Source organism: Propithecus coquereli, unplaced genomic scaffold (assembly GCF_000956105.1).
Source record: "Propithecus coquereli isolate 6110/MARCELLA unplaced genomic scaffold, Pcoq_1.0 Scaffold32, whole genome shotgun sequence".
In the NCBI taxonomy this organism is placed as follows: Eukaryota; Metazoa; Chordata; class Mammalia; order Primates; family Indriidae; genus Propithecus; species Propithecus coquereli.
This window is the reverse complement of record NW_012148841.1, coordinates 2,407,021-2,429,667: the sequence shown is the minus strand read 5'-3', so window position 1 is coordinate 2,429,667 and position 22,647 is coordinate 2,407,021. Positions and strand designations below refer to the sequence as shown.

The following is a 22,647-nucleotide window of genomic DNA, read 5'->3' as shown; positions in this document are numbered from 1 at the left end:
TTTTACAAAATAATAATATGGTTTGTGAAAGAGTCAATGAAGTGAGTTCTATGTTCCTGAATATTGGCCTTCTTTTAATTATGCACCCCCAAAAAAGATTGTTTCTATTCCCTTCAGCTACAACTGAAGAAAAAACATACATAAGAAACAATAAACTGGTTAATGTTGTAGTTAAGGTGACAGAGCAAGTCATTTCATTTTCCTTGATGTTAGTCTTTAATAATTTTATATAATTTCTGTGATAATATTAAATGAGTTAATTATTTGCTTGGGTCATTTCTTCTATCTCTTTTGGGAGAAAAAGGTACTTAAAATATGCTACAATTTGGATATGTAAAAGCAGCTGGACCCTTTTAACTGCAAGCTCCAAGAGTCTACTGCTGTTACGGAGGTTATTACTTACATAGTAAAAATTTTCTCTTGTAATGGTATGCAAGCAAAGGGGAAAATGAAATTTTATCTCATTTCAGTTTGCTGAAATGACAAGAATCTTAGCATCAATTTAAACATTGATTTGCCCTTCAAGAAATATTATTTATATTTCGGTGGGTAGAAACTGAACTGACAGAAGAATGATATTTCAAGACTATTTATCGTGCCAATAATGATTTTCTTTGGATTGAGTATCTCTTTAACACCCAGTGCTATCTTGATTGAGAATAGAGATTCAAAATTTCAATAATAAATGCATCAAGTCATGCTAAAAAAAAGCTGACTTTTTTAGTTGGTAAAATGAAACAGATTTGTGTAAAATTTGTTATATATCTTCTCTCATCATAGGAATGTTTGGCTTATTTTCCTTGAAAATTATTTATAATGAATATTTAAATTTTTATAGGATACTATATGCTACACCACTCCTTTGTGTACAAATGTGAAAGAACTTGAGTTTCACAGTTCCCTTAATAAAATTGTTTAAGAAACTAGGTATGCTGTTTGCAGTAGGCTCATGTCCATATACATATATATTAGAGCCCATGATTAGGAGAAGCCTCATCATTAAGATGAGGGTAAATGTTGTATTTGTACTGTATTCTGTCAAATGCCCAAATAACCTGCTGGCCTTGATTTGGACCTCTTAAAAAGAGGGACAATATTACAGTTGAGCCTATGTCCACTTAAAGAAAAAAATTAACTTTAGGATCAGTGACATTTTCAATAGATAGAAAAATAGCTTTATTTTAAAAGCACAAGAACCAGATGTTCCAATGGAAGTGCTGTTCTGGAACCCAGCTGTGGATGATCACCATAGGTGAATCAAATGAAGTAAGTGCAGGCACAGCTCAGGAAACATAGGATTAGTTAATAATGACATTCAGAACACAGGTTGAGGCAGACAACTAGTATGAGTGGTGAGTGAAACCATGAATGTTAAGTTTCAGACAACTGGAAGAAGTCAGGCAGGATTAACTGATTTAGAGCCCTGGGTAATTCAGCACTTCGGACAGTTCCTAAAGAAGCTTCTTCCTTCAAGGGACTTTAAGCATGCCAGGCCTACTCATTTAATTCGACCTCTTGGTGTCTCACTTCTACCTATATGTGACCTTAATTCCTAGAGAATTATCTGCATTCATCCAAAGAGCTCTGTGGTCTGTGTTTCACACAAAGCCTACATTTTCAGTCCTAACATGAAGGTTCACAGTGTTGTTTACATTATTTGAGGCTATGTCAGGCTCATCAGTGGGCTTTTTTTATTAATCAATAATGAGTTATTGATAGATTAATAATAGATTTATTGATAATAAAATTCACCAGCTTAATTTTAAACCCAATTCAATATGAAAATGTGGGGATGAGATCAGCTAAGTCATGGAAAAAAGTCACTTTATCAACACCTGATGGTTATCATCACAGCCAGGTAATCTGGGCTATTCAGAGGACCACACAGCAAGGCCATGCAGCAGCTGATCTATAGCAAACTGAAATGAGGCTTTTAAACTGGGGGGTAAAGGTAGAAGAAATGCTTTAAGAATTGACTAAAATTCTGGCTAGGGCCATGCGGCATAACTATGGATGGTAACTATAGCACACTAAGACCTTCCTTATAGGCTCCAGTAAGTAACAAAATTGCTCTTTTGGAGCAAAGCTTTGAGTCAGTTTCTAAAAGGCAGAACTACAATTCAGGGCAGTACATCTCATTTCTAATGCAAGAACCAAGTTCATTTTAGCTACATCTATCCAGAAAGATTAGAATTAGAATAATTAACAATGAAACAAAATGCATGCATATGAAACATGCTTGAAAGAATATATTTTTTCCTCTTAATGATATTTTTTTCAGGTGAGTCCTATTCCAAAACCAAGTGGTAGGAGTGAACCACAGAAACACTATAAAACTGATTTTCTCAATGAGGAGTAGCTTAACAAGACATTTTATAAAAGATTCTCTTGATCTTTGCCAATAAAAAAAAAAGGAAGTGGTTCCAATATCCCTGACAATAAATGCACCAATGTGGAAAGCATTTAGGATGGGCAAGAAGAAACAGGGATTATCTTCCTACCTCCAGTTTGTATTAGCAGCTTTGATGTTCTGGTTTGTGGGTTGGTTTCTGGGAGTTACCTTCTGTCTTAAGGACCCCACATGGTTAACAGGAGGTCTGTAACCTTAATGCTGAATCTGCAGTCCCCAATTCCTGGGCCATGGACTGGTACCTGTCTGTGGCCTTTTAGGAACCAGGCCTCAGAACTCTGCCTTCCCCCCAACACCTCCTAGTCCATCCATGGAAAAATCATCTTCTGTGAAATTTAGGAACTGGGCTGCACAGCGGGAGGCAAGTGAATGATGCTTCATCTGTATTTACAGCCACTCCCCATTGCTCGCATCAACACCTGAGCTCTGCCACCTCCCTGTGGAAAAATTGTCTTCCATGAAACTGGTCCCTGGTGCCAAAAAGGCTGGCGACTGCTGCTGAAAGTAACTCAATTCCTTCTTATTTTTTTGGTGTATTCACAGAGTACCAGAAATGGGTTTTCTAGTCTGACCACGGGCTCTAAAGAGTACTGAGAAGGCTTGAGAATGGGCTACCAAGGAGGCGGGAAGGGAGCAATGACCTAAACACTGAAAAATGGAGAATACATAGAGAAACTTGGCTTTTATTAAAAAAAAAAAAATCCTTATGAGAAAGGAACATTGTGAAAGTGTGACAAATATAAAAGCTCTCAGCCCTTTGTCTAGTTGAGTAGTGCATGATTGTTATTCTATATATTCTGAAAGCACCAACAGCAGAAAAGACATTCCCTAGGATTCCCTGACAAAAATACACTAAGTGGTAGCTCTAAGTCTAGAGCTTATGACTAATACTGAAGAAATGCAGAAACTTTTATTAGAAGGTGAATTTTACTGGTTCCCTGGCTGTAATTATAGAAAAATTTAAAGATTCTGAGATTTGATAATGTTCCCTGAATGTTCACCCAGTTGGTTATGTGACATGAGAAAAGAGATTCCTATTTATCCATGTGCACAGTGTGTGTTTATAAGCAATGGTATTGATATAATTATCAAAGTCACATATGGAAATCAGCCTTCCAATTCAATAATCAGCTCTCTGCACATTAACAAGTTGGCACCAACGGCAGCAGACTAAACTCTCAGCACTGACAGGATGTCTGAGGATGATTGAGGATTATATACCCTGGCTCATAGAACTTCATTAGGTTTGCACAGTTTCAAGATATTTCCCTCAAAAATTAACTGGAACCTAACATTTAATCTAAGCTATACTTAGAAATACTGATATTTAATTTTGTGACATCTAGTTTATCATGAGAATGACAGAAATTTAAAATGAATATTTGGCTTAATTTTTTTCAGCTTATATAAAATCAGTTTTACACAGTCTTTATTTTTACAAATAAAAAGAAAATCATATTGTTAATCATGCTGCTCATGTAATGCTCCTGTATGTTAAGTCATTGTTTTTTTGCCACATGAATATATTTAAATAATATAATTAAATACATTATTATTAGCAGACATGCAAACTAATGAATGTCACTAAATAATGTCACAAAGCCCACAGAAAAATATTCTATAAAATTTATTGTTCATGTACTCTGACTTCTTTGATAAAATTATTTTCTATGATTTGTACAAACTATTTTTCACATACAGTTCAAGGCACCATTTTTATGTAGACACTCATATTACTAAAGGATAAGACAGCTTTATATTATCAACACAGTTTCTTTTTTTAAAGCATTTTCAATCAATCTCTACTATCTTTTATTCTTGACAATATAAAGAAGATAAAGCACGAATGCATAACCATTTCCTTTTTCTGAGTATTTTTGCCTATTTCCGCAACTGTGGCAATCAGCAAGTAAATGTCTCAGCCATAATTTAGTCAAATGTCTCAGCCTAAATTGCCTTAGGAATGCTAAATAATGGATGAGATTTTAATACTTCTGACAACCTCAAAATACTGAGTTCTTGAATAACTATAGTCCACTAAACTATGTAATCAATTACAGTCATGTGCCATATAATGATGTTTTGGTCAACAACAGACTCCATATACGGTGATGGTCTCTTAACATTATGATGGAGCTGAAAAATACCTACCACCTAGTGACACTGTAGCCCATCGCAACGTCATTGTGCAATATGTTACTCACGTGTTTGTGAAGATGTTGGTGTAAAAAAACCTACTGTGCTCCCAGTCAAATAACAGTCTAGCACATACAATTATGTACAGTACATAATACTTGATAATGATAATAAAAACTATGTTATTGGTTTATGTATTTACTATACTATACTTTCTACTGTTATATTGGGGTGTACTTCTTCTACTTATAAAAATTAAAAGTTAACTGTAAAAACAGCCTTAGGCAGGGCCTTCAGGAGATATTCCAGAAGAAGGTATTGTTATCACAGATGACAGCTCCATGCATGTTACTGCCGCTGAAGACCTTCCAGTGGGACAAAATGTGGAGGTGGAAGGCAGTGATATTGATTATCCTGACCCAGTATAAGCCTAGGCTAATGTGTCTGCCTTAGTTTTTTTTTTTTTTTTTTTTGAGACAGAGTCTCACTCTGTTGCCTAGGCTAGAGTGCCGTGGCATCATCATAGCTCATAGCAACCTCAAATTCCTGGGCTCAAGCGATGCTTCTGCCTCAGCCTCCCGAATAGCTGGGACTACAGGCATGCGCCACCATGCCCGGCTAATTTTTTATATATATATTTTTAGTTGTCCGGCTAATTTCTTTCTATTTTTGGTAGAGACGGGGTCTCGCTCTTGCTCAGGCTGGTCTCGAACTCCTGACCTCAAGCAATCTACCTGCCTCTGTCTCCCAGAGTGCTAGGATTACAGGTGTGAGCCACCGTGCCCGGTCTCTGCCTTAGTTTTTAACAAAAAAATTTTTAAAGTTAAAAAAGCATTGTTAAATTGAAAAAAGCTTATAGAATAAGCATATAAAGAAACTACTTTTATACAGCTGTACAATGTGTTTGTGTTTTAAGTTAAGCGTTATTACAAAAAAAGCCAAAAAGTTAAAAAAATTTAAAAAGGTTATAAAGTAAAAAAGTGACAGTAAGTTAAGGCTAATTATTTTAGAGAAACATTTTTTATAAGTTTCGTGTAGCCTAAGTGTACAGTGTTTATAAAGTCTACAGCAGTGTACCGTGATGTCCTAGGCTTTCACATCCACTCACCGCTCACTCCCTCACCCAGAGCAACTTCCAATCCTGCAAGCTCCATTCATGAGAAGTGCGCTATACAGGTGTACTTTCTTTTTTTTTTTCTCTTTTATGCCATATTTTTACTGCACTTTTTCTATGTTTAGATAAATAAATACTTACCATTGTGTTACAACTGCCTACAGTACTCAGTACAATAACATGCTTTACAGGTTTGTAGCCTAGGAGCAATAGGCTATACCATATAGCCTAGGTGTGTAGTAGTCTATAGATCAAGGTTTGGGTAAGTATATTCTATGATGTTCACACAATGATAAAAATTTCCTAATGACACAGTTCTCAGAATGTATCTCTTTTGTTAAGTGATGCAAATGAAGGAGGAAGTGGAGGGCCAAATTGTTAACATGGCACACCCAGCTTATTTGATGGTTGGTAGACTTCAGGTGTATGCTGGGCTAGGCAGCGATGTATATATTATCAGTTTTGTTTTTAATATCACTATTAATTGCAGTTCAGTAAAACTAGATCATCTTTGGACTTTAATAGTACACGTACGTATCCTTTACACATATAATAATTGTGAAGTAGAAATGAAAGATATTTTCTACTTTAGTTACGTCATTTTAAAATTTCATTATACCTATACACAGATATATAACTTCATTAGACATAAACTAGACACATGTAAATGTTAGCCAAGCACAAAAATGTGATCATCTCAATATACTGTTACTCATTTGTATTTTTCAATGCTATCACTCCCCTTTTATGGCTACGAATACTAAGGTTTAGTGATATTAATTGAGTTACTAAATATTTATAGCACGTAAGTAATGAAGCCAGGTTTGTAACCAAGACAGATTCTGGTTCACGTTACAGTGCTCTTTCCACCAAAGCATATTTCCTGCATTCAAGGATTTAGTTTAATTTGTTGTTCATGTTTGACTTGGATACAGAAGGAGATTTACTGTCATGACAGAGCTTTGGAGTTCATTCCCAGATCCTATTTTCCTATCCCATCATTTTGCATGGGAGGCAAGTGAAGGCCAGTAAGGTGGAGTAACTTGAGAAAGCACACAGAGATAATCGCAGGACTGGAACTCTAGCCCTGCCCTCATCTGGACGCCACCTAGATACAAGGACATTTTATCTGGAAGATCACAGCTTAGCCAGCTTAGCCTCAGGAGACAATCATAAGGATACTTCAGTGCGTATATCATATACATTTCTCTAGGCATGCTAAGAGTACATTTAATTGAGATATATTTTAATTTTACTTTAGAATACATTGTTAAAATTATCTTATTAAAATTCTCCAACCAAAAACAGCAGCACATTGGCAACCTAATACATTTCAGTCAAATGAGGAAAATGTGATGCCCCAAGGAACAGATTTTGCAGGGAAGTTGTGCTTACCTTCATAAGTCCCACTTTCTAGGAGAGCACCACTTTTCTCCAATTCCATAAAATCTTCAACAGTGATGAAAATATAGTCCACTCCAGGGACCTCACCCTCCTTATGTGGCCTTGTGGTGCCTGAATAAGGGAAAGTAAAAACAGAAGAGAGACTCTAAATTATTTGTTGCTGAACTTTAGAAATTTACCATACTTCTGAATATTCAATAACACTTGTTTGTACATCCTGCAAGTTGGCAGTTTGCATTTGTCCTTCTGTTTGTTTGGCAACAGAATACAGCAGGGGGTAAAGAGTAAAGCAAATGTACAAAGCATTTTTCTTCACTAAGCTTGTAAAGAGTCCATTGCCATGGAATATGGCTGCATATATTTTCAGTGAAGAATGCTGAACATTGTGCCCTTTTTGAAGAGGTGGTTTGAACATTGGGCCAGGAGTCTGCTAGCTCAGGAATTTCTACATTTCACTCCCATGAATGGACCTCTATTGTTCTGTCGATTGCTGTGCTATGACATAAAATACAATGGAAAATAGAAATCTTAGCAAAATGGCAACCTACCTTTATATTTTCATGATCTGCATTCTATGGGGGGACTGTTTGTTGGTTTTCATTTGTTAAATTTGTACCAAAAAAATGTATATTTGGTTTAAATAACCATAAAACCTTTATTATTACTTAAATTTATCACTCAATTGGAGTTGAATGATAATTAAAATTACATTAGTAATTATAATGTTGGTAATATAGTATCTAGTTCGACAGGAGGAAACTTTCTTTGACTTCATCACACAGGCTCTCCTTTACATGGTCTGGCTTCCTTCCTTCGTTACTGTCACTAATTCTGACTGAATTGGGAGGTGACACCCTTCCAGGGGTTACCGCTTTGGGCCACTGCTCCTGCTTCCTGCATCACCTATAGAGGGAATGGAGCTACAGAGGGCGAAGGTGACAGGAGCATCAGTTGATCTGTTCAGCTGCCCTGAAGAACAGAGCTTTCCAGGCACGCTGTCCAGTATGTGAAGTGGGAGCAGAAAAAGAGATGTATTCAAGGCTGCGGATTTGTCTTCTGGTATACTTCCTTCCCTCATCATACCCTAAGCTTCTTCCTTTCTTGTTCTATGCCACCTACATAAGGCATTTTGCATGGTCAGATTGTAATTTGCATAATGCACACATGAAAATAAGTATGCAGAAATATACAGAGGCCGAATATATAAGCAAGGTAGTACACTGGCAGACATCTTCATATTTAAAAACTCCCCCATATTGTCTATATACTGAAAAAAAAGTATTTTAAATCCTTAAATTTTAATTTTTGCTCTCTGAATTTGAAGTCTTTATCAGCTAGGTCATGAAAATAACCAGTCAGGTCTCCTTTTGGTCTGCTAGTATCAAATCTGGACTGCAAATGAAACGCAGAAGCTAATGTCAGAATGTACAATGTGCCAGGGAAATTGATTTTGGGTCAAAATAAATAATTCCAATTGCAAACATTTTTTGAGATTTGAAGGCATTATTTTCTCAAATTTTTACAACCCTTCTTTGGGGGTTTCAAAACAATCGTTTTCCATAAACATGTTTAATGACTTTCCCCTGAATTTGTTATTTTATTTTGTTTAACTGAGCCACATTTTGCAATATTTCCTAGTGCTTTTATGCTATAAAAAAGAAACCTCCCACACCTAGTATGCATAATGTTTTCAAATTAATGTTTCTATGAGAATCTTAACTTTCAATATCCTCTATGTGCTTAAATTTCTGAATTAGAAGTATATTAACATGGTTGTGGCAATCGATTTGTTTTTCTACTTATTTAGAGCACACTCTAATCATTAAGAAAAATCAAATAACAAAGATTCAATTTTCCTTAATAATTTATTTGCATAATTCAGAAGCTACACACTTTGGTAATTAACTGCTTGCAATATGCTAATGCATTCCTAGCACAATGTGAGCAGAGGATCACATACTTGACAGCAATTTCCAGGGCTGCTGACTTGTTTCGAGTAACTTGGCTGCACCAAATTCTAGTGAACATGTTTGTAGTTATGTTATTCTTGGGAGGACCATCAGTACTTTTAGTTCACTGAGTGGTGTTCCATCTCCATCTTGCACCTCAGACCTCTGTGACTGAGTTCTTACCACTGTGATGCATCAGTGTCACCTGTTGCTGTTGACCACCTGATGCTGACTGCCTACTTGGACCGAAAGCTCACCTACCTCACTGAAGAAGTTCTGCTCTACAATCTCAACTGCTGCACTCCCCATCTTTGACATCAATCTCCCATCTTTCTTTCTCATTTTGCTCTTCTTTCTAATTGTGACCGCCAGTCCCTTGATCTCTCTTTATTTCTCTGATGTTCCCCAAATCTGGCTTTACTTGCCTCCCTCACTACTAAGGGACCAGGAACAACTTAGAATCTTCCTTCCTTTAATTCACCTTCACCATTTTCTGACTCATACTAAGTCTCCACAATGACTGTTGGCTGTTGCATTCATAGACAGCAGTTGATATGGAAAACCATAAACCTTCTCTAACAAAGTTCTCTATAAATTCAGGTTATTTAATGTCAGTTTCATCTTATTGATTCTTGAGAATCCTTTTATATGTGGCTTCTTGTCTATTCTTGTCACATTTCCCCCATTTTCCAATCCTCAACTGTGTCAATCTTCTGAAGACATGAGCTCATTCTTTCTTGGTAAAGTAAGAGACGATCTAAAATCAAATTCCTTAAAGTTTCCTAATTTCCATTTTCCTTATCTGCATTATCTTCATATTTGCTCTTTTCCTTCAAAACTAACCCTTTATTGGAATTATGCATCCATCTTGCTAAAATGAATCTTTTCTCCTTTGCTTCCTTTCAAAATTTAGTTTTTACTTTTCTTTTTTATCAAAGTTGCATGTACAGATATTTTAAATTTTCAAGCAATTCTATGAGGCTTGTTATTTTTAAAAAAGAAGACTCTAGTCACCACCCCACCCCCTACACACACACACACACTCTCTCTTCCCTTTATCCAGAGGCAGACAGGTTCAACTCTTTTAGCTGACTCATTTGCTTTACCTCCATATCTCTAAATAATTTATTTAGGATGTACTTGATTTTTTTTACTTTAGTAATTATTTCTAGATCTTCAAGTGAACAAAATGAGGATTTAGCCCTCTTTTGCTCACAACTCTACCCCCGTCACACTCACAACTTCCTCCTTTTTTCATTCTTCTAACAGAGCAAACTTGTGTCTAGATTACTATTTAATGTTTACATGAATACTAATAATACTATGGAAATCTACTCCCAGATGAACCTTGGAGTGTACCAACTACTTTTCCCTTCTTGTGTAATTTTTTGATTACCGTAGATTTAATGTCATTTCCATTTTAAATACATTAATCATTAATTCAATTAATAAACTCCTTGTTAGATAAATCTTCCAAAATGTACAAATATGTCTCATATTTTATCCAGTTTATCCTACTGAAGAACTCTCTCCAGGAGCCTTCTAACCTGCTGCAATCTGGACTGTGTTGAACTAGCCCATAGCTCCCACCCTAGGATCATCCTTTGTCAACATCCTGGGATTCACTTTGCCTCTATCTTGTACTGATCCTCCTCTTTTTCAGACTCTGTGCCTATTTTCATGGTCTACACCCTCATTTTGGCAGAGCACATCTTTCAGAAGCTTCCTGTCTTGCAGGGAACCTACATTGTTCTGAGATTTTGCCATGTGTCACTCAGCTTTCTCTTTAACCTAAAATTTCCACCATTAGAATTACTCTTTGGTTTAGACAAAGGAGCAATTACCTTTAAAATGTATGCTATAGTAGTTCAGAGCGTGAGCTGTGGGATCAAACTGCCCGTGCTTGTCGGGACTCTGCCATAGGCTGTCAGTAATACCTTAAGCAAGGCCCTTCACCTCTGCAAACTCTAGTTTTCTTATCTATAAAATGGGAACAATACTAGTAGCATCTTGATACGGTTGATGTGAGGAACAAATGAGACAATTTGTATGACATACTTAAGACAATGTCTGGCACATACTAACTACTCAACAAGGATTATAAGTTAAGTACTGTTGCCTGGAAGAGCAGAGGTGATATCATAGATAGAAGTTTTTCTTTTTCTAATGAATTCTTGCCACAAATATTAATTTGAGTATTTACTATGTGCCAAGCACTATTCTAGATGCTTGGGATATATCTTTAAATAGCACAGATTAACATTCCTGCCTTCATGCAACTTATATTTTAACAGGAAGAGGCAGAGAATAAACAAAAAAACAAAATTAAAAAGTTATATAATATGCTATAAAGGGGTAAATCCTATTAATTTACCAAAAAACACATTAGCACCCCTGAACAATTTAGTGGGTCAATGAGACAATATTGAGGAAAAGGTTGAAGAGAATGACTGTGAGAAAAGGAACTGAACAGAAGGAGAGACCTATAATACTTGTAGGCTTCAGACTTTCCAAGAGTGAGTATTGTAACGTGGCTAGAGACCTCTGAGAAGCAACAGGAGATTCAGAATGAGCCTGGTTATATTTTGAAAATCACTCAGTTCTTAAAGAGATATTTCACTTATTTCATACATTGCTTGGTTAAGTTTAGGTCATTTGGCTTAACACCTTGGTGCCCAATACAGGTATTTTTGAACTTTCAGTTATTTCCATAGGACTGAGAAATATGCATGGTGGGTTCTGATAACTGGTGTATGTGCACACACACAGATATTTACATATTAACTCTCATTTTTAAAAGAAGAAAGTGGAAGCCTGGTATGACAAAAAAGGTTCCTACAATTGAGTTTCAAGGACGTTGCATTCCATTTTTGTTTCAATGTTTTACACATGTGATCCTGGATTAAAACATCATTAAGTTGATCATTAATTTTCTTATCATGCATTGAGGTAAATAATAGATATAAAAGGGCATTATAAAAAGCAAAGCATACATACCATGCCAATAATACCTGCATTCTTTTTTAGTAACATTAATAGTACTAAGAATACTACAACTACAAAAAATATCATCCATGGTATCTTATTTTTGGAATATATTATAATCAAAGTTTTAAATCAGTTACCTTCATTCAGACTAACACTTCTTATAAAGAAAAAGTTCTTATGCCTAAGGATATAAATTGCCTTTTTTATTGTCTGGGTGTAAAGAAACACGAGTTGAGATATAAATCCATTTTCTTTGACTCCACTCCACACTAAAACGTGGTTCACAATTGCTTAGTTACCACTTACAGGGATCCTTTTGTCTTTTGTTAGATAGACACATAAAACGGGTAGAGCCTATGGCCCAGGCTGCAAGAAGTTTTTTGCCATTTGCTGAATCATTTGAAAAGTGTGAAAGTACTCATAAAACCTGATTAGTGGGCCATTTAATTTTGCCTGCAGATATAGCACCTGCAACAACAAGAGTCAAAAGCATGATTTTAGATCTATGTGTCCAAAAAGAAAGGCTATTAATTGGTGTTAAATCAATTGGCAAGGCAGTGGCTGAAGAAAGAGAAAGCAATTGGAGTTTTACGAACACCTCTTTGACAAGTAATATGGTTCTAAAAGTCAGGCAAATGTATGTGAAATGAAATGAAGTGTTAAACAATGGTAATTTGCAGCTAAAGGTAATTAATGTCTAGACTCAAGAAACAGTTCTGTTGAATTTCCTGAAGTGGTTATTTACCTTATTTTTATGCTTAAATAATTATAGTTGCTTTCACAACTCAAAAGATTATACATAGAGAGTTGACAGGAAAGCAAGACTCAACAGTAATAACAAGTTACCACCCAGCATCAGAAATAGGGTGGAAGATGGGGAGAAAAAAAGACGGAATATAGATGATTCATCATATAGCTGAAGTTGAAGCTCACATTCTTTTATTGCTCTTATATTTTTGTTTGGGACTTTCCTAAGTGGTGTAAAGAAAAGTCCAAAAATAATTTTTATTATCCAAATTATAATTTATATATTTCATTCTTATTTTTTTCCAGACCACTCCCCTGAAGGAAAAATAAATAGAACTAAAAGGGAGGAAATGTTACTAAGTTGTATTTCCTTCATCTCCTTTAGCTTCATTTCTTTAAAAAAAAAAAACCCAGCTTGTTTATTAATTGCTAAATTAAGTACTGCATGAATAACACCTATTTGATGAGTTAATGAAAATATACAATACTTTTGCTCAAAAGAAAAGAGAATGCATTTTCTCCCAAATGGTTAGCTTATTGATACGCAGTGAAATCACATGAAGGCCACTTGTCATTTTGTTACCATGGCAACTGGGGGTGCCGAAGGATTTTTTTTTTCATTATTATTCTACTTTTTAAATAAAGGAGCATTGCTCCTTTTGCCTTAGGAAGAAAAGAGCATGACATTTGTGATAAATGTAACTCTAAAGAACATTTCCCCTCATCTTTCCGATATTTCATAATTTCAGCAAAATACTTTTGAAAAAGTCACCAGCTTAAAGGAAAGAATTATGCTTTAGATGATGGTTCTGTGCAATCATCTATTGTGATATGTTCTGATGTGGTGAAAGCTCCACAGTGCCTGCTACATGGCAAGTACCCAATACATATTTGCTAAAGAAATGGACTTGGAATTGATCATTAATAGTCAATGTGTTCTAAGCAGATGGGTCACACCGTGTGAGAATCTGAGAAACTGAATTCTGTTCTTATGCATGTTTCTGAATACATTCTCTCTTTCTCCCTGGTGTTTTTCAACTGCAAGCTGGAGAAAATAAATCTTGACAGCTAGGGTGACTTCTTCAGATTTGACCTTTAATTAACTCACTCTTAGATTCTTGAAGACGCTTCTTTAGTTTGTCAGTTACTCATTAGCAAGTGTGAACACCATCACCAGATTTGTGTGCCTGCTTCCAACAAAAACATTCATAAGATTTTTTTTGGCCAGTGCCTCTAATCAATTTTTACATAACCAGCCTAAGCCTTGGGTAATACTCATTTTCAATTATATAAAATCCAAAAGTATGGTATTATACAGACACAGAGCTAAAGTAAGCAATCAAATAATGAAGTTTGGGTAATTGAATCAGATGTGATAAATTATAAAGTAATGTGAGCCTTATAGATTTCACATTACCTGATGCGGTGGATTGGATTAAGGTTAAAAAAAAGCAAAACCTTCAATTTGATTCAATTAATCAGTTATTAAGTATAAGAATCATTTATGGCCTCAATAAAACCCTATGCATGTTTTATAAAACACTGAAGATTTGACAAATCCATTCATAAAATGAAGGCCAGTAGTTACTTTGACTTATTTTTTTTTAACAGTGTGCTGCTCTAAACCTCAGTGATTATTTCAACCCTCCCTCATCCCTTAAAACACCACACTGTCAATGATTGTTTAAAGCAGCATTGGCATATACTAACAATGTCAGGTATTTTTCAGAAACAGACACCTTTTTGAAGAGAATACCTTGGATATAAAGGTTGAGACTAACATTCCATATGGTACCAATTACTGTTTTAGATTTTAACAGTTTGGATTGGGGCAACATCAGACCCAAATCTTGTGGTTCTTAAAATGTAGGCTGTATCAGAACCACATGGAGACTTGTTAAAACACAGCCTGCTGGTTCTCACCTCCCAGAATTCCTGAGTCACTGAGGCTTGGGCGGGACCTGAGAATTTACATTTCTCGCAAGCTGTGATGCTGCTAGTCGAGGAAGCATAATTTGAGAACCACTGCTCTAACTTCACTCACATCTCAGGAAATCCAAAATGAAAGCAGTGTTAAATTTCATTGTCAAATGCAACTACAACAACCCATGGAATATATGGGTCATGACTTTGGCATTGACCTTAGAGTAATCTACAGCCCTGTACCAGGTTCAGAGAAAAGGAGCCACCCCTGATTTACTGGAGCATAAGTGAACAGAGTCATGAGAAGTATACTGCATCAACGCAGCACTCTCTTGTGCTACTTCACATTGCTTTTCCATAGTTAGTGGAATGTTCTCTTAGAGGCTAATGAATTTGGGAAGTAATGCACCTATCTCCAGTTATGTCTGCTTATACATAACTTTCATTATTTGAAGTGATATAAATGATATTGGCCCTATGTGTGCAACAATATGGCTTAAATTCTGAAAGACATAGGAGACTTGAATATAGCTCACCAGCAGTAATACATGATAATATGGTAAGAAAAAAACAAGGATCTATTGTGGAAGATCTCTTGCATGAAGAAAAACTATGGTGAATGTCAAAAGAATAGAAGACATAAATGAAAAATTTGTAGATCTCCAACAAGTAAGAAATAGTAGCATCTTATTATTTCCTTATACAAAGATATCTGATTTGATAAATGTTAAATTACAGCTTATTTACAACTATACTAATCAAACTAAATTAGGTGATAGGTAGCATGCACTTTGGAATTAGAACTCAAAGATTTCTGTTGGCACAAATTATTTATGCAACCATATCCTTTCATCAATTCCGTGATTTCTCTTCCATAATGACGTCCTTGGTGTAAACACCAAGACTAAATGAGGAAGAGAGGTGAGAAATGTCATTTAAAAGTTGAAGTTTATTTTACTGACCTTTATCACTTGGTCTCAAAACCTCAATACTGAGGAAGAAAGACACCATCTGGGGTGATCACATTTTAAGTTGACATATGTGTATACAGTTTAAATTTTAAGGCTCCTACTTGAATGGCCATACTTAATTACTGACAGTGTCAAGACATCATTGATCAAGGACACACAAGCACCCCCACACTGAAGACAAGCTAGGGCAAAGTGAATCATTTCATTCATTGGCTCATTCATTTGAATCATAGCTATTCTGGTAACCAAAGATTTGTACTATAAATCTTATCCATTCCTTCACACCAAAATCCAACTCCTCCACCCACCAGATTGCAGAAAAAGCGTTAGTTGCACAAATTACTTTCCTCATAAAAATTCTGCCTTTACTCACTTGCATTCTCAGTACCGAATAATCCACTGCTCATGGACACAGAAACATGACTAGATAAGATGACTCACCCAAGTAAAATCAGGTTCCTTGATATCTATAACTTGGCTTTTTGATCCATTTGCACAATATATAGATATAACATAGCTAACGAATGCCAGGATAGATGATCACTGTACTCTCACCAATAAAGTAAGGCAGCAAACCATCATCTCAAGATTCTTGACTTGGCTATTAATTTCCTGAAATTTTTAAGAGATCGGAAGAAGATGAATGGCCCTTTTGTTACCAATTAATTTATTTTTGAACTTTCGATTTTAATTCTTCAATATTTAATTTAGGTATCTTCTATATTTGGCATTCTATAGGATTAATGAAAAGAGGTTTTTGATTCCCTAATTTATTATTTAACAGATAATGTTTCAAGATTACAGAAAAGAAAGCTTAAAGAAAAAGATCAGTGACTTTTTATAGAAACAATATATATTTAGTTTGAAGCTTTTATATTCTCCTAATGTAAAATTAATCTGGGCCAGAACTAGACTGCACAGAGACCACCAGTCCTCTGAGCACTGCAGACACTACTCTGTGACCTTCATTGCATAGAAGGTTTAGTGGATCATAACTTTATCATTTTATCACTATCAGAATCTTACAATGACATTAACTTTTAGTATCACCATATGTCTCTATGGCATCTGTATTCTGAAATGCTCAAGGTAGACCACAGAATGCAGAGTCTACAGAGTATCAGAAAATCCAGATGAAGGTAAGAAGGCAGTTAACTATTCAGGGATTTCAAAACATTGATATGCTTGTCAGATTATATGGCATAAATCACATATTTGAGTGATCGGCTTTTTTTTGTTTTCATTGAGGTTCTCAAGTACACACACGTTAAATTGTCATGGAGGGAAGAGGCAAAGAAGGGAGAGAGGAAGGGACAAAATATTAATCAGCACCCACCAGGTGCCCTGAATGAGATGCTTTTATTCTTGTTAAAAATCTTGAGCTAAAGAATCCCCTATACATCTGGTATGACTTAATGTTCACAACACTAGCTATTGTGTTAATTGATGGTTACCATATAGTTGATGGAAAACAGAATAGAAATTCACAGCTCAACTTCTCTATTTTAAAAAAATTACAGAATTGAGGAATATTAAAGTAGAAATACACTCAGCCACAGCCGATAGGCCTTTAATTCTGAACTTCATATCCATGGGCATTCATGTATGGAAAACATCTGCTTAAATTTTGGAGACAGACAAGTCTCCCCACTCAGACCAGTGTGACTGGGCACCAGCCATTAAATGTTGAGTTGCATGCCTGCTCCTCCTCAGGAAACAGAAGGGAAAAAAAAAAAAAAAAAAGAGAACAGTGACTTAATCAAATCAAATAATCATCATCATGAGAAAAAAAAAAAAAACCACAAGTACCTAGATTTTTAGTCCATAGATAAGTGTATGCCTCTGAAGGAAAAAGGGGAGGAGGGGAGCGGAATACCTTTTCTGTCTTTTCGAGACTTTACTATTAGACACACAGCCAACAGCCCCATAGCCTGTGTCCACATGGTACTTTAGGTGTGAAGGGCAGCCGGGCTCAGTTTCTATCCAATTATCATAACCCCTAGGACCCCGTGGTCTCAATCCTAGGCCACTGTGCTTCATTCCAAGTTGGAGAGCAAATTAAAAGTGATACAGGGTAAAGAACTGTGCATTGTGAGAACTGTGCACTGTGCATTGTATTCATTTGAGACCTTTGCTGGAAATTTTTACATGAACAAATCAGAATAAAACTACACTATAACAAACACCCTTGACTCTATAGACTTTCAAATCATTGTTCCTGAGAGTTGCAATTATCATGAGAGATTAAGGGAAGTTGTACGAGTTAAAAATACAAAAGAAAATTTTAGGGGAATTTTGAAAGGGAGCTAATCAAGGTACTCCAGGCATAAAGAGATATTGAGTTAATAGTGTTATCAAAATAAATACTGGATTCTTTAGAGAAAATGTTTATAAAGTTTAGATAAATCCTTACCTCCTTTAAAGAGAATAAGAGAACACACTAGCCAGGATTAATTGAGACATAATGCAAAATAGAGGTGAGAATACCATCATTTAACAGCTAACTCAGAGTGCTCTCCAAAGTACAACGAGCAGCTAGTAGGGTCCTCTGGCTTTCAAACCCAAAGTATTAAGTACTGTCCCCTAAAAGAAGGGCTAGAGAGTATGGTATTATACAAAATTGTGAAGGCAGAGGCTGGCGAAACTAGGCTACAGGGCATCAGTGAATCCATGTCAAAATCAACAATATGCGTATGTTTAACATGCTGTAACAAATTTAAGTAGCTCTTTATCTCCCCAGTTAAATCCAAACTATTTCTTTGGGTTAGGGGTTGGCGAACTTCTTCTAAAAGGGCCAGACAGTAAATATTCTAGGCATTGCTGGCCATATCTTCTCTGTGGCAACTACTAAACTCTGTTATTAGAAATGCAAGCTGCCACAGATAACACATAAATAAATGAGCATGGCTGTGTTCCAATAAAACTTTACTTACAAAGTGTTAGAGAGATTTGACCCGCAAGCTGTAGTTTGCCCACCCTGGCATTAAATTTTTGATGCTGTATGTCTTGATACTCTTGTCTTCTAGACTCATAAACCAAGATGCAACTTAAATGCCAGCCTCCGAGATTACTACCCATTGTAGACAAAACATGACCATTTCTGATAGTGTAGCCAGTATTAAATGTAACATTTCACATATGTGTCCATTTTCCTTTTGAAAACTTCTTAAATACAACTAACCAGGTGACTTTCTAATACACAGAAATGAAAATAGGGAAAAAGTCTGAGTAAGGGACATAGATTTTTGGCTCTCAAAAAGCAAGACAGGACTGTTCTCAAGAAATCTTTGACCTAATTGGAACAGGCAGTTTCCAGGGGAATCATATGTTTTGAGATACTGCACCAGGAGTGGAAACACATCTGTTCCTGTAAGTAAAGCAGTGAAGGAGCCTCTCCATACACTAGGTATTGACTGAGGGCATTGTATCTTTTTGTGGTAAATAACAGTATCCTGCTAACCTTGCTTCCATTTTAGGATATAATTACATTAGCAAAGCTGCTGTAGGCTATGCAATTCAACAGACATTTAATATAGGGATAGAGTATTGAGCTTCTAAGTGCTCCTGAATTTCATGAACACATTTTATCATATTGTATGAATGCTACATATGCACCATGGGAATCAGGTTACAGTTGTTGGAGATAGGGGTAGTCACAGTCATATTTTATATTTGATAGGAAATTTGTTATTTCCTGACATAGAGATTAAGAGTTGCATAATAAAGTTGTATATAAACAATATACACACACAAAGTTTAGGACCATAGCTTAGTAAAATTAGCACAGTGTATGAAAATAAGGCAAAAAAGATAATCATATTAGGTTAGGCAATCCAAGATAGTTGATTCTGTAATGCATTACAGCAAAATGTTGAAAATAGTTTCTCTAGAGTGCTCTTCCCTGATGAAACAATCTGGTAATTTTTAAGATATTCAGTAATATATTTTAGAAAACTTCAATTTTTTCTTTTACAAACTTATCTGTCCAAATATATATGGAATGTTTGAGAATAAATATTAATCTACTAGCAAAAAGAAAAAGAAATGGCTGAAGAATATAGCAAACTAAAGTATCGTATGAGAGGTTTCTTTGTGTAAATGACAATATTCATAAAAACTAATTCTTATTGAGCTCTAACCTTGTGTGAGGCCCTGTACTCTGCTCTTTGCATGCATTATATCTTTGATTTCTCTTGACAACTCGGTAAGTTGGGTAGCGTTATACTTTTTGAGTAACTTGGCCATGTCATAGGACTGGAAAATGACAAGTGTCAGGATTCAAACCTGGGTGGCCTGGCAAGGGGGTACTCCACCATCACCCACAAAATTTCCTATGAAGAATCTGTTGTGGGAAATGAATGGGAGCAGTGGTGGGAGCAGTGGGTGAGCCCTATGAATGGGAGATGAGCAGCCACCAGTCACAGCACATTCAAATTGAGTGTCCTGCCAGGAGAAACTAATAAAACTAGCAATCAAATATCTTGTGGATGTCCAATTACCCTGATTTGATCATTATACATTGCATATATGTATCAAAATATCACATGTATCCCATAAATACATATAACTATTATGTATCGATTAAAAAAATCTCTAATGGAGAAGTTGGGAGAAGTAAGACATTCTCTAAACTGTGGCTGAGTTAGAGCAGGGATATCCCAAAAGATATCTCAGAACTATCAAGAAAGTAGCTGAGATGCTCTTCTGTTCAGAGCTCTATTATATTCTAATAGAGCTCTAATATTCTAACAGAGCTCTGAGCAGAAGAAAAGGTAGTACATTTCCTTAAAATAGAGAAATCATAAAATATTAAGAATTAAGTAAGTTTTTAGTTACCCAGGTCGTATGCCCCTTTTGCCAGTCACTTAATGGAAATGACTTGTAGACATTTCAACAAATATATATTTGGTGCCTACATTAGCTGATAGAAAGACAAAAATGAAGAAAACAGGTCTTTCATCATCCTGGAGATCTCAGGTTATTAAGATACAGACAACTGCAGCCACTTGTGTAGTAATTATTTCAGAATGACACTGAAAATGGTAAATATAAAATATATAGTTTTCATCTCTTTAACAGATAATAGATGGGTTAAAGAAAAAATAATAATACAGTGAATTAAACTACATGACCACAGTAGTACAAAGGATGGGAGAAGACAATGGAAGTATACTACTGTAAGAGTCTTACACTACATATGAAGTGGTGTATCACTTAATGGCTGACTGTGATAAGTTAAAGATGTATAATACAAAGCCCAATGAAACCTCTAAACACACACACTCACAGTTAACAAACAGACATCTGTTTCGATTAAAAGAGCAAGACCCAACTCTATAAAACACATTTTGAATATAACATCACAAAAAGGAAGTAAAAGGGTAGAAAAAGATATGCCATGTTATGATGAAATGGAAGCTATAACATCAAAAAAAGTAGGTTTTAGAGCAAAGAATATTACCAGAGATAAAAAGGTTCATTTTAAAATAATAAAGGTGTCAATTCATTGAGAGCATAAAAATCCTAAATGTTTATATACTTAATAACAGAGATTCAAAATACATGGAAAAAAGGCCATAAAACTACAAAAAGAAATTCACAATTCCACAACTGTACTTTGAGATTTCAACACCTCTCTCTCAATAACTGAAGACACAGGCCTGAACAACACTAGCTATGAACTTAATCTAATTGGCATTTTTCAGAACACTCAATAATGTATATTCTTTTTAATTGCACATGGAAAATTTGCCAAAATATACCATATTCTGGGCAGTAAAAAAGTTTCAACAACTTTAAACAACTCAAATCATAAAAACTCTGTTTTCTTGACCACAATAAAATTAAATCAGAAACCAATAACAGAAAAATATCTGGAAAAGCCCTAGATACTTGGAACACTTTCAAATAATCCATGAATCAAGGAAGAAATCAAAAAGTTAATTAGAAATTATTTTGAACTAAATAAACATAAGAAACAACATAACAAAATTTGTGAGATGTTTCTAAAGCAAGAATTTGGGAGAAATTTATAATCCAAAATATTTATATTACAAAAGTAGAAAGGTCTTAAATCAATGACCTTAGAAAATAGAAAAATAAGAGCAAATTAAGCCAAAAGTAAGAAGAGAACAGGGAATAATAAAGATCAGAGTAGAAATTAATGGAATAAACTAAAACAATAAACAATGAAATCGACAGCTGGTTCTTTGAGAGGATCAATAAAATTGATAAAACTCCAAGCTAGACTACTGTCAAAAAGAATAGAGAAGGCACAAATTATCAATATTTTGCAATGAAAAAATAACTTCACTACAGATTTGACAGATATTAAAAGGTTGTTAATGAAATATTACAAATTTATGTCAACTTAGATAAATGGACAAATTTCTTGAAAGACACAAATAACCAAAGCATGTTTAATAATACTGTACATAGACAGTATAAATATTATAAAAATATACTGGAGAGTGTGTGTATATGTGTGTGTGTGTGACTGTATGTCCATCTGAGTTTGTACTTAAAAACTATCCCTTAAAGAAAACTCCAGCGACAATTAGCTTTGCTGGTGAATTCCACCAAACATTTAAGGAAGACATAACACTAATTCTATAGAAACTCTTTCAGAAAACTGAAAAAAAAGGAAAAAATATTCAATTCATTCTACAAGGCCAGTATTATCCTGATACCAACACCAGACAAAAGTTACAAGAGAAGAAAATTACAGACTACTATTCCTCATGAACACAATACAAAAACTCTAAAAAAATTTTAGCAATTTGAATGGAATAATATTTAAAAAAGATAACACATCATAACCAAGTGGAGTTTATACCAGGCATGCAAAATTGATTTAACATTCAAAAGCCAATCAATATAATTCATATTAATAAACTGAAAGAGAAAACACATTTTATCATCTCGATAGATAACTAAAAGAAAATTTGCAAAATATAACATCCCTGCTAAAAACTCTCATCAAACTATATTGCAGATATATGTGTA

General features: G+C 35.1%; 1 protein-coding gene across 1 annotated transcript in view; it reads right to left on the bottom strand.

Moving 5' to 3' along the window:
• MAGI2 (membrane associated guanylate kinase, WW and PDZ domain containing 2) overlaps positions 1–22,647 on the bottom strand; it is a 1,576,038-nt gene that overhangs the window by 684,036 nt on the left and 869,355 nt on the right. Inside the window, exon 3 of the mRNA XM_012650290.1 lies at positions 7,056–7,175. Coding sequence (XP_012505744.1) covers positions 7,056–7,175 — 120 coding nt within the window. The remainder of the gene's footprint in view (positions 1–7,055; positions 7,176–22,647) is intronic.